Below are 16,999 nucleotides of genomic sequence, written 5' to 3'. Positions count from 1 at the left end.
CACAAAGCCATTGTCACACAAAAAAATGAGCATGAAAACGCCAGCTGGGAACTTCAGAATCCCCAACAGCAGCAGTGAGGGATGGAGCTCGCTGCTCAATCCTCCTAGAGCTGGGAGGGGTTGAGGGATCAGCAGGCAACAAAGAGAGGGATGAGGAGAACTGCTGAGGTTCAGAGATGCCACATCCAGGGTCTCTCTGTGGCACCAAAGCTCCACCTCTCCCTGACAGTGATCCAATGCTCATCAGGAGAGAACTTTCCCCTTATTGGGCCATCTGCTGTGGGGGTTTGGATCATCCAGGCCCACCCACCCCACATCTACTCAGGAATTAATTCACTTACTTTTCAACCAGTGTTTGGACACAGCCTTTCCAAGAAGCCATCTGCAGGGCAAGGTCTGCTATTGCTAAAGCAAGCTGGAAGGAGAAGACATAAAACAACACAGCTAAGCTTGGCAATGGATGAAACCAACTCAAAGCCACCAGAGGAAAGGTGGTTGTGACCGGCAGAGATGAGCTTGGAACCCCAGTGTGGATCCACAGCTCTAATATGGATTCACCAACTGAAAGAGGGAGATTTAGACTGAGAGATACTTCATGGAGAGGCTGGTGAGCCCCTTATCATGAAGCCCAGGGAGCTGGTTGATGTCCCATCCCTGGAACCATTCCAGGTGAGGTTGTTTGGGGCTCTGAGCTACCTGCAGATGTTGCAGATGTCCCTGTGCTGACTGAAGTGGGGGGGTTGCCTATATCCTGGTTTAGAGAGGGTCAGATTGCTCTATTGCTCCAAAAGGGGCAAAAGAATAAGGCTCACACAAATGGATTGGATAGTCATGGAAAGTTCACATGGAAGAGCAATTCACAGGTGCTATAAAAACTACAGAAGGCAGTGCTGAGCATAGCAAAGCATCTAAAGCTCAAAGAAATCCCCAGTCTAATCTTAACACACAAGTTCCTCTACCCCAGACCAAAAAACCCCAGCACTTCCCTTCTCCCCACCTGGGGTTCACCAAAAAATCCCAGGACTCCTTCTTCCCCACCCCCACTGCCCTTGATAGGCTGGTTTCAGGCTGGCCAGGCCCCCACCTTTTTTACCCTGGCATTAGGCCTAAACAGGCCAAAGAGGCCTGGGATATTCCCCCATTGCTACCAGATAAGAGAGTCTCTCTCCCACAGGAGCAGAGAGGGAGGAAAGAGAATCACTTTGCAGACAGATTTGTAAGGGTGCAAGATTTATGGGTAGACATCTAACTATTTCCTGTGTCCACCCCCTGGGCTGGACACTCTGGACACTGGAGGTCTCAACTCTGTGGCTTCTTTTTTGGAGGCACCCAGCCTAAATGACCTTGAGAGGTTCCTTCAAACCAAACCAGTCTGGGATCTCTTGATTCTCAAGGTTCATTCCTCATTTTCACAAGAGGGAACGGCCTCAAGCTTCGACTGGGTAGTTTTAGACTGGACATTAGGAAACATTTTTTCCCAGCAAGAGTGGTCAGGGATTGGAATGTGCTGCCCAGGGAGGTTGGTGAGTCACCAGCCCTGGATGTGTGCAGAAGTGGTTTGGATGGGGTGCTTGGGGATATGGTTTAGGGGTGAAGCATGTAGAGTAGGGTTAATGGTTGGACTTGGTGATCCTGAGGGTCTTTTCCAACCTGTGGATTGAAATCTTTTCTGTGGTTTCTCTGATTTTGTCCTGGGAGACACAACCAAGCTGGCTGAAGGCATCAACCATTGCTGTTCTCCACACTGGTGGAAGAGCAACCAAGGGAGAGCAGTGGCTTTGTGCCAGGAAAAGCCCCAACTGTCCACACCTCAAATCCCTGCACTCCAAGAAGGGTACTGAAGGGCTGGAGCAGGTCCAGAGAAGGGCAGCAAAGCTGGAGAAGGGGCTGGAGCAGGTGAGGGGCCTGGGGTTGTTCAGCCTGGAGAAATGGAGGCTGAGGAGAGACCTTCTGGCTCTCTGTGACTCCCTGAAAGGAGGCTGGAGTGAGGTGGGCATAGAGTTCCTCTCCCAAGTGAGAGGACAAGAGGAAATGGCTTCAAATTGCTCCAGGGGAGGTTTAGGTTGGATATGAAGAACAATTTCTTCCACAAAAGGGCTGCTAGGGCCTGGCCCAGGCTGCCCAGGGCAGTGGTGGAGTCCCCATCCCTGGAGGGATTTGAAAGCCAGGGAGATGTGGTGCTGAGGGCCATGGTTTGGTGGTGCCCTGGCAGTGCTGGGTTAAGGGCTGGACTTGATGATCTTACAGGTCTCTTCCAACCAGAATGATTCTGTGATCCTATGAACTTCTTTTAACACATAAGAGAGGCACATATATGTGTGAATCTAGAGGTGGCCTAGGGATGATCTAGAGAATCACAGAATCGTCCTGGTTGGAAAAGACCTTTAAGATCATCAAGTCCAACCAGGGCAGTGGTGGAGTCCCCATCCCTGGAAGGGTTTGAAAGCCACGGAGACGTGGTGCTGAGGGCCATGGTTTGATGGTGCTCTGGCAGTGCTGGGTTAGGGGTTGGACTGGATGTTATTAAGGGTCTTCTCCAAGCCAAGCCATCCCATTCTGTGATTCTATGACAACCAGCCCGGGTTCCTCTGCTGAGGGCAGCTCCAGGCCTCTTCTGCTTGCCCCCAGGCAGAAAGCAGCTCCCTGCACCCGCCTCTGGCTCCACGCCTACCTGGGTGACGATGACCGGCGACAGGTCCTTCAAGTTTTGGATGTGGGAGAGCAGAGAGTCCCGCAGGGAGGCGTGGGAGTCGGTGGGCAGCTCGTAGAAGGAGGTCTGGATCTTCATCTTCATGGTCTGTGCCGCGAAGTAGCAGGACTCCACATCCTGCCGGATCTGCAGCAGCTGGTCGGAGATCTCCCAGGCGTGGACCTGCAGGCGAAGCGCGGCGCGGTCAGAGAGGGGCGCGGGGCAGGCGCAGCAAGCTCAGCAGCTGCCAGGAGGCTCGAGAGAGAACCCAAACCCCACCAGCTGCAAACATCCCCCAGCACACCGGTGACAGGGCAAGGAATGTAAACTACAGCACGGGAGGCTCCAGCTCAGCATGAGGAGGAGCTTCTTCACTGGGAGGGTCACAGAGCACTGGAGCAGGCTGCCCAGAGAGGCTGTGGAGTCTCCTTCTCCAGAGACTTTCAAGACCCATCTGGATGTGTTCCTGTGTGACCTGTGCTGGATTCTATGGTCCTGCTCTGGCAGGGAGGCTGGACTCAATGATCTTCAGAGGTCCCTTCCAACTCCTAACATCCTGTGATCCTGTCATCTCCTCCAAGATACCCCCAAATCTTCACCAGGAGTGTCCCTGCCATGTTGCCATCACAGCTCAGGCCGTGGTGGTTGGCTGACGAAGGTGTCGAGGCCATGACACTCACCCAATAGCTTGAAGGAGCAGGTGAGCATCCAGACCTGGCACTGGTGGAGCTGCTCATGGTCTCATGGTCTCAGACACCACAAACCCTTCAGGAGAGCAGATCAGGAGTGGATCTGAGGTCCACCTTTGCAATAAACAGGCTTTTGGGGGCTAAGGTGGACCACCAAAGCCACCAACCCAGAAAAGGATAAATGGGAGGAGAAGGCAGGGACCAGGAGTGTCCCTGCCAAGGTTGCCATCACAGCTCAGGCCATGGTGGCTGGCTGATGAAGGTGCCAAGGCCATGACACTCAACCAATAGCTTGAAGGAGCAGGAGAGATTCCAGACCTGGCATTGATGGAGCTGTCTCAGTGGTCTCAGCCACCAAAACCCTTCAGGAGAACACATTAGGAGTGGATCTGAGGTTCAGCTTTGCAGTGAAGAGCAACAAAAGAGGCTTTTGGGCATTGGCCAGGGACACCTTCCACTAGACCCGGTTGCTCATGGCCTCATTCAACCCAGCTTTGAAGTTCAAGGAGCCGTCTCCTTCCAGACAAGCCCCTTTGCTGTCTCACACCAGGCTTTGATCCATCATTTCCATCTCCCATGGTGACCATGAGCTTTTCTCCAGCCAAGATGGAAGAGTGAGGAAGACTCAAAACTATTTGTGAGGATCACATCCCTGTGGATTTAATTCTACTCACAAGAAGCCTTCGGAGCAGTTAAAGAACCACCACGAAGTCACACCAGAGCTTGTGAGACTTGTGCTGACGACCTTCTCAACTCCACTAACAAGGAAAAGATCTCCCACACCTTTGAGAATGGAGGAATTATGGACATGGTGGCCAAAATGGGACCTGGCAATGAATGTGTGAGAAAATCCCACCAAAAAAACACCCCAAAACCAAAACATGGAAAAACCCAAGCCGGAGAACCCCAGCTCTGCTCCACCAGTTCTAATACAACTGTCTGGGAGCTGCTGCTTCAACAAAGGCAGCAGAATTATTTATGGTTTGATGCCCACTAATGACTGGTGGGGACTGAAAAAAAGCTGTGTGGAAGCTCAAAACAGGGCTGCAGCACGGTCAGGAAGCCTTCAAGAGGTGGTTCCTGGGGTCATCAGATAGCTGCAAGCATGACTTTCTGGGTTGATCACCAATTTAGAGGCAAGAAATGAGCTTAAATTGACATTTGTAAGGGTCTCTGTGGGATTTCTGTCAATCTTGGAATCATAAAGGTTGGAAAAGACCTCTAAGACCATCAAGTCCAACCTTCTACCAACCTTTGTCCAAGATGTTGGAAGAGAAGGATGTGAGATTCTAGTGTTGACCACCAAATTGCTTCAAAAGGCATCTGAGGAGCATCCCCTGAACTCTTGTGGAAGGAAGAAGCAGCACCACCACCAGGGTGTGCAAAGATCTTTTCAAGCCATTTCAAGTCTGGTGGACTTTTAGGTTTTAAGTACAAATGGTCTTCTGATTGAGGATATCTGAGGGCTACAGGGTAGAGAAGACCATTCTGTGCAAGGCTACAGCTTGGCTTCTCTGGGAAGGTTTGAACGTGGACATTTTCAGCACAGGACAGGGATGGACCTGTTGGAGTGGGGCCAGAGGAGGCCACAGCAATGATGGGAGGGCTGGAAGCCCTCTGCTGTGAGGCCAGGCTGAGAGCTGGGGTTGTTCAGCCTGGAGAAGAGAAGGCTCCAGGGAGACCTTCTGGTGGCCTTTCAGGACTTAAAGAGGGTCTGCAAGAAAGCTCCAGAGGGACTTCTGAGCAGGGCCTGCTGGGACAGGACAAAAGGTGCTGAGCTGAGGGTAAAAGAGGTCATTTAGACTGGATGACAAGATGATGTTCTTCACTGTGAGGGTGGTGGGACCCTGTCCCAGGTTGCCCAGAGAGGTGGGAGCTGCCCCATCCCTGGAACCACTCCAGGTCAGGTTGTTTGGTGCTCTGAGCAACCTGCTCTGGTTGCAGATGTCCCTGCTGACTACAAGGGGTGGGACTGGATGACCTTGAAAGGTCTCTTCCACCTCTCTGGGCAACTTGGGCCCTGAGGGTCACCACCCTCATGGCTCCACCACCTTATCAACCATCAAAGTAACCCAGTCCTCACTTCACAATCCAGAAGGTTCTTCACCTAACCCCACACTGGGAGGCACATTTGACTTTTTTAGACAAATATGGAGCAAGCTGGAAACCACAAGGACAACTCAAGCCCTGCTAAAGGGCTTGACATCTTGAGATATCAAGTCTGAAGATCATAGAATGGTCTGGGTTGGAAGGGACCTCTAAAGCTCATCCAGTCCAACCCCCTCTGCAGTCAGCAGGGACATCCCCAACTAGATCAGGCTGCCCAGAGCCCTGTTGAGCCTCACCTTGAGTATCTCCAGGGATGGGGCCTCAACCACCTCCCTGAGCAACCTGTTCCAGTTCTCAACCACCCTCATGGTAAATAACATGTTCCTAAAACCCAATCTAAATCAGCCCTTCTCTAGTTGGAAGCCATTGTCCCTCATCCTGTCACTGCAGGTCCTTGTGAAGAGCCTCTCTCCAGCTTTCCTGTATCCCCCTTCAGCTGCTGGCAGGCTGCTATTTGGTCTCCCTGGAGCCTCCTCCTCTCCAGGCTGAACAACCCCAGCTCCCTCAGCCTGTCCTTGTAGCAGAGGTGCTCCAACCCCCGATCATTTTCTTGGCCCTCCTCTGGACCTCCTCCATCAGCTCCATTCCTACATTGAGGGCTGCACACCTGGACACAGTCCTGCAGGTGAGATTTCACCAGAGAAGAGTGGCAGAATCACTTCTCTGGATCTGCTGGCAACACATCTTTTGATGCCGCCCAGGCTGCCATTTGCCTTCTAGGTTGCAAGCTCACACTGCCTGCTCATGTCCAGCTTGTCATCTATCATCACCCCCAAATCCTTTCCCTCAGGGCTGCTTTCTATCACCTCATCCCCCAGCCTCTATTGATAGTGGGAATTGTACTGGCCCAGCTACTAGGTGGCCACTAGAAATCAAAAAGTTCCACTAGCAACTAATTTCCTAGTAGGAGGAGAAAAAGATGAGGAAGAGGGATTCAGTGCTGCACCACCTTGGGTGACAGCAATGAGATGAGCTGATAGCAACTTGGCTTTGCTCATTCCAGCCAGAACCCTCCAGTGACAAAGAAGTCAACCTGGGAGAAAGGAGCATTCAGTCCACTTGATCCCAGGTCACTCATGAAGACATTCAGAGTAAGTCAGAATGTTGAAGAGGACTTAGTTGTGTCCAGTTCTGGGCAGTGTTGGGCTGCTGGAGGGTTGGGAGGCTCTATGAAGGCATCTGTCCAGGCTGGATTAATGGGCCAAGGCCAATGGGATGATGTTCAACCAGGCCAAGTGCTAGGTCCTGCACTTTGGTCATAACAACCCCAGGAATGCTCCAGGCTGGGGTAGAGTGCCTGGAAACTGCCTGATGGAAAAGGACCTGGGAATGTTGGTCAACAGAGGCTGGAGATGAGCCAGGATGTGCCCAGGTGGCCAAGAAGGCCACCAGCATCCTGGCTTGGATCAGCAGTGGTGTGGCCAGCAGGAGCAGGGCAGGGATCGTCCCCCTGGACTGGGTATTAGTAAGGCCACAGCTTGAGTACTGGATTCATTGATGGGCTCCTCACTCCAAGAAGACATTGAGGGGCTGGAGCAGGTCCAGAGAAGGGCAACAAAGCTGGGGAAGGGTCTGGAGAATAAGGAGAAGGACCTGAAGAACTTGTGAGGTGCAACTGAGGGACCTGGGGTTGTGGAGCCTGGAGAAAAGGATGGTGAGGGGAGACCTTCTGGCTCTCTACAACTCTCTGAAAGGAAGCTGGAGCCAGGTCTGGGTTGGTCTCTTCTCTCAAGTGCTAGAAGAGGAAATGGTCTCAAGTTGCCCCAGGGGAGGTTCAGGCTGGACATGAGGAACAATTTCTGCCCTATGAGGGCTGTCCAGGCCTAGCCCAGGCTGCCCAGGGCAGTGGTGGAGTCCCCATCCCTGGAGAGGTTTCAAAGCCATGGAAATGTGGTGCTTAGGGCCAGGGTTTGGTGGTGACCTGGCAGTGCTGGGTTAAGGGTTGAACTGGATAGCCTTGGAGGTCTCCTCCAACCCAAACCATTCTATGGTTCTGCAACCCCTCATCCACACATGGTTCTCCACTCTGTCCTAGAGGCTGACCAAGAGCTTCTCTAAGGCCACTGCGACATTTATGTCCTCCAGGAACAGATCTACATCAGCTGCACAACTGCCCTTAGGCTCTACCACTGCACAGAAGTTGATGTCTTCATCCTGCTCTTGGCCAACCAGCCAGGAGACCTCACATAGCAAACATCAAGCACCCACACCTGGACCAACAGATCTGAGCTGTTTCTAGCACAGGAACCACCTCTGAAATTATCATTTCCATCTTTCAACCAAAATGAGATCTTTGCATGAGCAGAACCATGGCCTGTGAAGCTCAGACCCACCAAAGGGTCAACAATGAGCTTCTACATGGCATCCAAGTCCTCCCTCAAGAGCTTTCTGAAGGACAAAGAGCCCAAAAGATAAAGCTGACCAGACTTCCCCAGGGAAGCCACCAAAGACTTGGGGGAAGAGTAGAGAAAAAGAAACAAGGAGCAAAAAATGGCTTTGGAGAGGAGGGACAACAAAGCCACTGCCAGGTTTCCAGCCAAGAAGGACCAAATCTGGTTCCACTGTGCCAGAAAACACACCTGGACTGGCAGGTTTAGACTTCTGGTTGAAGTCTGGAAAGAAAGACTTCACCATGTGTCACTTACACACTTCAGGCAGGAGAAACAGGGCTTTGGCTCCACCACCAAACCCCTCTGATGCCTTTGGCTCCACCACCCAGCCCCTCTGCTCTCTGGCTTCACCAAGATGCCCCTCCACCACCTCTGGCTCCATCACCAAGTCCCCCCTGATGCCTTTGGCCTCTCCCACCAACAGGAGGCCAGGAGGGCGATGCCTTCCTGGGGTCAGCCACGGGACTCCCACCTCGTCCCTCACTTCAAGCAGCAGAAGGTGGTCAGAACAAGCCCCTGAATTCTTCCCTAACACCTTCAGGAGCCTTTACGTCCTTCCTCGAGGCAGTGAGGGCTGCACCAACCCCACGAGGCCGTTTTTCCCGCTGGGAAATCCCAAACCCTGAGAGGGGAAAAGCAAAACCTGGGAGGGAAAATTCAAACGCTGGGAGGGAAAATGGAAATCCTAAGAGAAGAAAAGCAAAACCTGGGAGGGGCAATCCCAACTCTGTGAGGGGAAAAGCGAAACCTGGAAAGGAAAAGCAAACCGATCGAGGGATGAAAAATCACACCGTGGGAGGCAGCCACCAAAGCCGAGCCCTGGGGGCACCCCAGAAGCGCTCTGCGGGCGGCCTGACCCCCACTACCTGCCAACGGAGACCGGGGCGGAAGGGAAAGCCGCGGGTGGAGCCCCCGGGGAGCGGCGCACAGCGAGGCCGGGCCCCAAGGTGTGTGCGGGGGAAGGACCCCCCCTGCTCGCAGCGCCCCTGGAAGGCCCGGCTGAACCCCCCCAGGTCTCACCGATCTCTGGAGCTCGCCCAGCCAGCAGCTCGCCCGTTCCTTGCCGCTGGAGTCGGGGTCGTGGTACAGGGCCTGCACCGCCTGGTACACCACCTGCAGGCTGGGCTTGCCGCTCCCCGGGCCGCCGTTGCCCTCCATGGCCGCTTCCCCCGCTCAGCGCCGCCCGCCGCTGCCGCCCGCCGCCATCTCCTGAGAGCGCCCCGAGAGCTGCGGGAGCGGGGCCGGGCCGGTGCAACCCAGCCAGCGTCCCCCCCGGAAACACGCCACCGGAAACGCGCGTTCCGCTTCCTGCCGGGCCGTTGTAACCCGGCACAAGCGTCCCCCCCGGAAACACCCCGCCGGAAACCCGCGTTCCGCTTCCTGTCGAGACGGTGAGACCCGGCACAGCGCCCCCCCGGGAACAGGCCACCGCTGCAGCCCGCGTTCCGCTTCCTGCCATTCCGCCTCCCGCCCCCTGCCTCGTCCTCCCTGTTCCGCTCTCCTTCCTCTTCCACTTCGTCCTCTCCTTCCATTTCCTTCGGCTGCCTTCTTAGCCTGGTGGGCAATGGCGCTAAATCCAGCTGGCGTCTGGTCCTAAGTGGTGTTCCTCAGGGATCAGCTTAATGTCTGCAGATGGTCTGGAGGAGGGGGTTGAGGCACCCCTCCTCAGTTTGCAGCCAGCACCAAGTCGGATGGGACTGCTGTCCTGCTGGAGGAACGTGAGGCTCTACAGAAGGACCTGGCCAGGCCGGATCAATAGGCTGAGGAGAATGGGATGAGTGCTGGGTCCTGCACTTGGGTCACAACAACCTCAGGAATGCTGGAGGCAGAGTGGCTGGAAACTGCCCTGTGGAAAAGGACCTCGGGGAATTGGTTGACAGCATGAAGGCCACCAGCGTCGTGTCGTGGCTTAGATCAGGAAGAGTGTGGCCAGCAGGAACAGGCAGGGATTGTGCGCCTGGACTGCGCACTGGTGAGGGCACACCTCAAGTTCTGGGTTCAGCTTTGAGCCCTCACTCCAAGGAGGATGTTGAGGTGCTGGAGTGGGTCCAGAGCAGGAGAACAAAGCTGTGGAAGGGTCTGGAGAATAGGTCTGGTGAGGAGCAGCTGAGGCACCTGGGGTTGTTTTGCCTGGAGAAAAGGGTGGTAAAGGTTGACAAAGAGATGATTCACAGTGTAAGGCCTTAAGGAACAATAATGGGATATTCAAGCTTAAGAGGAGGAAGAGTCTTGTGAAAGAAAGGGGATGGGGAGTTGGAAGCCTTATCACACTTGGGTAAACACCACCCAGGTGGTCTCAGAAGACAGCAGAATCTTTTGTGATAAGGGGATGGTAAATTTCTGCTTCCATGTGTAAAGTTAGGAGTGAGAAAATAGTAACCAAGGGAATCCATTTTGAGGACAACAAAGGGAGACCTTAAGCTGGGGACAGACTTTTGAGCAGGGCCTGTTGTGACAGGACAAGAGGTGATGGCTTGAATGTGAGAGGGGGAGATTCAGAATGGAAAGAAGGAAGACATTTTTGGCAATGAGGGTGGTGAGACCCTGTCCCAGATTTCCCAGAGAAGTGGTAGCTGTCCCATCTCTGGAACCATTCCAGGTCAGGTTGTCTGGGGCTCTGAGCAACTTGCTCTAGTTGCAGATGTCCCTGCTGAAACAGTTTGCTCAGAGGTCCAAACAACCTGATGGAACTGACCCAAAGCCACCAGAGAAAGGGTGTTGTGACCACCAGAGCTGAGCTTGGCAGGGTTGGAACTCCAGTGTGGATTTGTAACTCTTGATCTGGATTCACCAACTAAAAGTGAGATTTGGACTGGAAGGGTAAGGAAGTCACTTTTGATGGTGAAGGTGGTAAGCAGATGTCCATGCTGACCACAGTGGGGATTGGACTAGATGAATTTGAAAGGTCCCTTCCAACCCAAGCTACTTGTGTGTCTCTGTGATTTTCCAGCTCTCTACAACTTCCTGACAGGAGGCTGGAGCTGATAAAGTGAAAATTCAGATCAGTGGAAATGAAGATTTGCTACCAAAGAGCAGGTCTGCACTCAGAATGTCCAAGGACAAGGCACAGATGTTCTCATCACGCACAAGAGGTAGGAAGGAAACTTGCTTCTTTGATAGGGAAGCAAACTGGCCCAAGTCAGGCCACCCTCATGAAACTCCAGCAAAGTGAGCAGCCTCGGTGCTGACATTCAACTAAAGGACAGGATCTTAGACACCCCCCAAAGACTACTGGAGACCACCATCACAAAGATTCACCACTCACGTATTAGAGACATAAGTACGGTGACCAGCCAGCCCTCTGAGATTTGCAACTGAAGTCTGAGAGGGCTTCCTTAAATAAATGAATTTTAAGGCATCAGCTGCAGCAGGGTTGGGCTGGATGACATTGAAAGGTCCCTTCCAACCAAGCCAGGCTGGGATGCTATGAAATTAATTCTATAAGCAAGGAGCCCAACAAGCAGCTTTAGAAATCTGTAGGTGAATGGAGGAGAATAGAGCAGAGGTCTTGTGAGGAGCAGCTGAGGGACCTGGGGGTGCTGAGACTGGAGCAAAGGACTCCCTGAAAAGAGCTTGGAGCCAGGAGGGGGTTGGTCTCTTCTTCCAAGGAACAAGGGACAGGACAAGAGAAAAAGACATCAGATTGCCTCAGGGAAGGCTTACGTTGGACATGAGAACAATTTCTGCCCCCGAAGTGTTGTCGAGGCCTGTCCCAGGCTGCCCAGGGCCGTGGAGGGGTTTTGACGCTATGGAGATGTGGAGCTGAGTGCCGTGGTTTGGTGGTGCCGTGGTTTGGTGGTGCCCTGGCTGGGGCAAGGGTCGTGCTCATTCATCCTCAACACACTCCCCAGCCCCAAACCACCGCTGCTCCCCGCCCCGCCCCGCCCCGCCCCGCCCCGCCCCGCCCCGCCCCGCCCCGCCCCGCCCCGCCCCGCCCCGCCCCGCCCGCTCACGCGGCTGCCTCCAGCGCGCACCGGAAGTGCCCCGCGCGCGCCGCGTCCCGCGCGCAGAGCGCTCCGGCCGCCCCCACGCGGGAGGGAGCCGGCAGGGAGCTCCGGCTGCGCCCCCCAGTGCTGCGCCCCCCAGTCCATCACCCCGCGTCCCGCTTCCCGTCACCCGGATTAGGAGGGGAGTGGTCTCTTACATCCCACCCCCCGCCCCCCCGGGCAGAGCCGGGCAGCCTGGGCGCGCTGGGACCCGGTGCACACCAGCTCCATCGACTCCCCACCCGCCCTGGTTTCCTATCACCCTCAGTTCCATCAGCCTGTCCCGCTGGGCTCCCATTAGTCCCCAGTCCCAGCAGCCTGTCTCACTGGTTTCCTATCACCCTCAGTTCCATCAGCCTGTCCCACTGGGCTCCCATTAGTCCCCAGTCCCATCAGCCTGTCTCACTGGTTTCCTATCACCCTCAGTTCCATCAGCCTGTGCCACTGGGCTCCCATTAGTCCCCAGTCCCAGCAGCCTGTCTCACTGGTTTCCTGTCACCCTCAGTTCCATCAGCCTGTCCCACTGCGCTCCCATCACCTCCCAGTCCCATTATCTTACCCCACCAACATCTCATCACCCACAGGCCTCTCACCCCAGCCTGGCCCAGTGTGCCCTCACTATTCCCACTGGTCCAGACAGCCCAGAGTGATCCCACGTCTTCCCACCTCCATTCGCAGCCCATGAGGTCCCCTTGTCCCCCCTTCTTTCCCCGCCTCATAGGTCAGCATGATCTCTCCTACCTACCTCCAGGGCACCATAACCTTCTGTGTCTGGAGAGATGGCATCTCCCAGGACTCAGTACTGGGACCAGTTGTCTTTAATGTGTTTATCAAAGGTCTGAGGGAGGCGTATCAAGGCATCCTCAGTTTGGAGATGACACCAGGCTGGGTGGGAGTGTTGATCTGCTGGAAGATCAGGAGGCTCTACAGAAGGACCTGGCCAGGCTGGATCCATGGATCAAGGGCATTAGGATGAGGTTCACCAAGGCCAAGTGCTGGCTGGTGCACTTGTGTCACAACCTGAGGAAGAATCCAGGCTGGGAGCAGAGTATCTGGAAACTGCCTGGTGCAAAAGGACCTGGGGGTTTTGGTCAGCAGCAGCTGAAGATGAGCCAGAGTGTGCCCCAGTGACCAGGAAGGCCAGACTACCTCCCACATCCAGAAGCTACAAGATCCATGCCAATTACAATTTAATACTAATTAATTAGTTGTGGAGATATTAAAGTCTAAGAGCAGAAGTTCCTTGAGCATTTGGTGGCAAAGCCTGAGAGTCAAACCCGTTCCCTGTGTGACTCCCCTGTCCATAAACCCAACAAATCCCACCAGAACCTGAAGGGGAAGGTATATCAACACCTAAACACAATTTTAGCAGAAGGAGTTCCTCCATTAAGGTCTGGAGAAGGTGTAACCACTCCTCAGCCCATCTGGAAGAGAGGAGTGTCCATCCCTGAAGGTCAGTGATGAGGACCCAGACCAATGGCTTGATTTTTCAGTGTGATGTGGCAGGTGGTGGGTTTCCTCCCACAGATACCCAGGTTGAGGGCATCCTTCAATGAGAAGAACCTCCTAAAAGTCTTAGAGACATCAGGACTTGAAGAAGCTTGTAGGAATCCTGAGGAGGTCACATCCTAGGGTTTATTAGAATTGCCCACCTGCAGAAGAGCAGCTTCTGAGGACAAGAATGGATCATTACTCATAAGAAATCACCTTGTTTATTGATGCACCATGATTTATGACAGCAGATCATGGCCAAACAATGCATGGTCTGGGTCAACCTTGGGATGGCAAGGTGGTGGTCACCATGCAATAAACCTCTGCTGGTTCCTTCCCTGCTGGAGACTGGAACCATCACTGGAGACAGACTCTCAATATGTGGACCCTTAATATGCAGACCCTGTCCACATCCTTGGAAGATGAGGAGAGTCTGCTCCTGCTCCCAGGGAATCCCACAGCCCAAGTCCATCCAGAAGATGCTGATGCTTGTGGCACACCATGACTGGGTTGAGTGGGACACTTGGGACATGTATATGGAACCCATGTGGCACCACCAAGCACATCCTTTGTCCAAAGAACCTCCAAAGAGTGCTGATGTTGAACTTCCACGCAACACGTGCTTTTTCCAGCTCTGGTGGCTTGTTGGTGGGCTGCCTACATACCTGCCTAGGACAGCCTGAGTGCTGGCAGATACTTGTGGACCTCATAGCAAGTAGATTTTGTAGCAGCCTGGTGTGGAACTCTCAGTAATTGGGAGTATGTTTGAAATGGGATAGAGCTTGCAGTGGTTTAGGTGTGGTCTACCCCATGCCTTCAAGCTGGTGTGAACACAGGACCATGGTCTGCTTGGTATCAGACAATGGACCACATCTTAAGAGTAAAGATGGGATGAAGATGGAGGAACCTGGTTGACCTTCCACATCATCCTCAGCCTCATCATGCACTTCCCAGTGTTTTTTCCAAATGTACTCCTCAAAACTCAGCCACCACTTGGCACTTGAAGAGTTCCAAACCTCAGCCAGACCTTGACTGTATCCTTCATCTAGGAAGGAATAATAAACTGCACTAGTACAGGATAGGAGGTGATCTGCTAGAGAGCCACCCCTTGGAGAAGGACCTGGGAGTCCTGGTGGACAAGTTCTCCATGGGTCTGCAATGTGCCCTTGTGGCCAAGAAGGCCAATGGGGTCCTGGGGTGCACTCAGAGGAGTGTCCAGCAGATCCAGAAAAGTTCTTCTCCCCCTCTGCTCTGCCCTAGTGAGGCCACAGCTGGAATATTGCATCCAGTTTTGGACTCCCCAGTTCAAGAGGGACAGGGATCTACTGGAGAGAGTCCAACAGAGAGCTACCAGGATGATTAAGGGACTGGAGCACTGCTCTGTGAGGAGAGGCTGAGAGCCCTGGGCTGCTTAGTCTGGAGAGAAGAAGACTGAGAGGGGATTTAATAAATGTCTATCAATATCTGAGGGCTGGGGGGCAAGAGGGAGGGGGCAGGCTCTGCTCAGTTGCACCCTGTGATAGCACAAGGGGTAATGGAGAGAAACTACAGCACAGGAGGCTCCAGCTCAACATGAGGAGGAGCTTCTTCACTGGGAGGGTCACAGAGCACTGGAACAGGCTGCCCAGAGAGGCTGTGGAGTCTTTTTCTCTGGAGATTTTCATGAACCAGCTGGGTGTGTTCCTGTGTGACCTGCCCTAGGTGATCCTGTTTTGGCAGGGGGGCTGGACTCGATGGTCTACAGAGGTCCTTTCCAACCTTCACCATTCTATGATTCCATGAAGCTCCATGTAGAAAGCAGTCAGCCATCAGGGAACTGAACATCTTGTTTCTGATCATCAGACAGTCCAACCACTCAAGTTGTCTTCCCTCCATCCTTGATCCAACCTCATTCCTTGTTTGGCAACTAAACTGGAGACAAACCCAAGGTGTGGGCAGCCAGGACTAGCAGATGAAGAAGGATTTTGCAGGCAAATTCCTTTGATTTCCTTTCCCACTCATGGTCAGGTCACATCTAGCAATGACAAGGACACTCGTTCCCATCTCCCAGGAATGGGGTGGGAGTCACATCATCCAGTTCATGGATCTGATTTCTCTGGTGGGCAATGAATTGGGGTTTTGGGTTGATTGACCACTGCTAGATGCTGAATTTGAGTGGTCAGTATCATGACACCCCAAGGAGCCATGGTAACAACCTTCTGTCCTGCAGTCACACCCATCCTAAGCTGGACAAACACCAGCTTCTAGTGATCCTCACCTGTGCACCTCATGGACTCCTGATAATTAATCCTCAATTACAAATGATGATGTGTCCAGGTGGCCAAGAAGGTGACCATCATCCTAGCTTGTATCAGCAATAGTGTGGCCAGCAGGACCAGGGCAGGGATTTCCCCCCTGGACTGGGCAATGGTGATGCCAAACCTTAAGTACTGGGGTCAGTTTTGGGCCCCTTACTCCAAGAAGGACATTGAGGTGCTGAACCAGGTCCAAAGAATGGCAACAAAGCTAGTTAACAGTCTGGAAAAGAGGGAGAAGGGTCTGGAGAACTTGTGAGGTGTGACTGAGGGACCTGGGATTGTTCATCCTAGAGAATTGGAGGCTGAAAGGAGACCTTCTGGCTTTCTACAACTCCCTGAAAGGAGGTTGGAGTGAGGTGGGGGTTGGTCTCTTCTCCCAAGGAACAAGTGATAGGACAAGAGGGCACAGCCTCAAGTTCCCCCAGAGGAGATTTAGGTTGGACACCTCAAAATGTTGGTGACACCTCAGTGTGGTGGCAACACAAAAGATAAGGTGAAAACTAAGCCAAAAATGAGATTTGAGGCTCTGGGGTGGTTCAAGAAGGGACCTGCTGCTTCCTGTGTCCTGTAATTAATGCAGTTAATTAATGCAATTAATTACGATGTGGAGGAGATGGGGTGGAGCATGGTGATAGAGGAAGAGTCCATCCTCATCACCACCTTTGATGGACACCCACAATAAAGGGAAACACAAAGAAAGAAAGAAATGGACCAAATCATCTCATTCTTTATGCTGATTTCAGCAGCCCAGTGGAAAATTGCTGATTTTTGAGCTGCCACTTCCCCATGTCACCGAGTGCACAGCGCGGGCACTACCTGTTTTGGGGGTGACTTCTGCAGATGTCGGGTCAGTGACTCAGCCTGGCGCTTCCAGGAAAACCCGAATCTCCCGAGCTGGACTCATAGCGCCATTGCGTCGCTGGCCCTTTAAGGCTGACTTGCGCTGGACAGGTGCGCCTTGGAGGGGGAGGCACCGGTGGAGGTTAAGTGACGGGACGAACTACCAATAGGAAGGCAGAATGGACCCGGCGGGCCAGTGAGCGGGCTGGAAAAGGAGGGGGGCGGGTCGCTGCCCCGCTCTGCTGCGCTCGGTTTACGGGGTGCGAAGCGGGGTCGGTCGTTTCGGTGACCGGTTCGGCCGCGTTAGGGTGAGCGCGGCTGGGCTCGGCTCGGCTCGGTTCGGGTGAAGCCGACTGGGGTCGGCCCGGTTCGGGTGACCGCGGCTCAGGGCGTGGGAAGTGGGGTCTGTGGTTTCGGTGACCTGTTCGACCGCATTCGGGTAAGGTCGGCTCGACTCGGCTCGGTTCAGGTGAGCTCGGCTGGGGTCGGCCCGGTTCGGTTGGGCTCG

At 53.8% G+C, this 16,999-nt stretch overlaps 1 protein-coding gene across 1 annotated transcript in view; it reads right to left on the bottom strand.

Moving 5' to 3' along the window:
• Positions 1-9,147, bottom strand: part of TNPO3 (transportin 3) — a 34,141-nt gene extending 24,994 nt beyond the window's left edge. Inside the window, exons 1-3 of the mRNA XM_009900286.2 lie at positions 8,898-9,147; positions 2,672-2,872; positions 342-415 (exon numbers count right to left, since the gene is read on the bottom strand). Coding sequence (XP_009898588.2) covers positions 342-415; positions 2,672-2,872; positions 8,898-9,035 — 413 coding nt within the window. The 5' untranslated portion in view covers positions 9,036-9,147. The remainder of the gene's footprint in view (positions 1-341; positions 416-2,671; positions 2,873-8,897) is intronic.
• Between the last annotated feature and the right edge of the window lie 7,852 nt (positions 9,148-16,999).

Source organism: Dryobates pubescens, chromosome Z, assembly GCF_014839835.1.
Source record: "Dryobates pubescens isolate bDryPub1 chromosome Z, bDryPub1.pri, whole genome shotgun sequence".
Classification (NCBI taxonomy): domain Eukaryota; kingdom Metazoa; phylum Chordata; class Aves; order Piciformes; family Picidae; genus Dryobates; species Dryobates pubescens.
The sequence above is the reverse complement of the archived record's forward strand: the minus strand, read 5'-3'. Positions and strand labels throughout refer to the sequence as shown.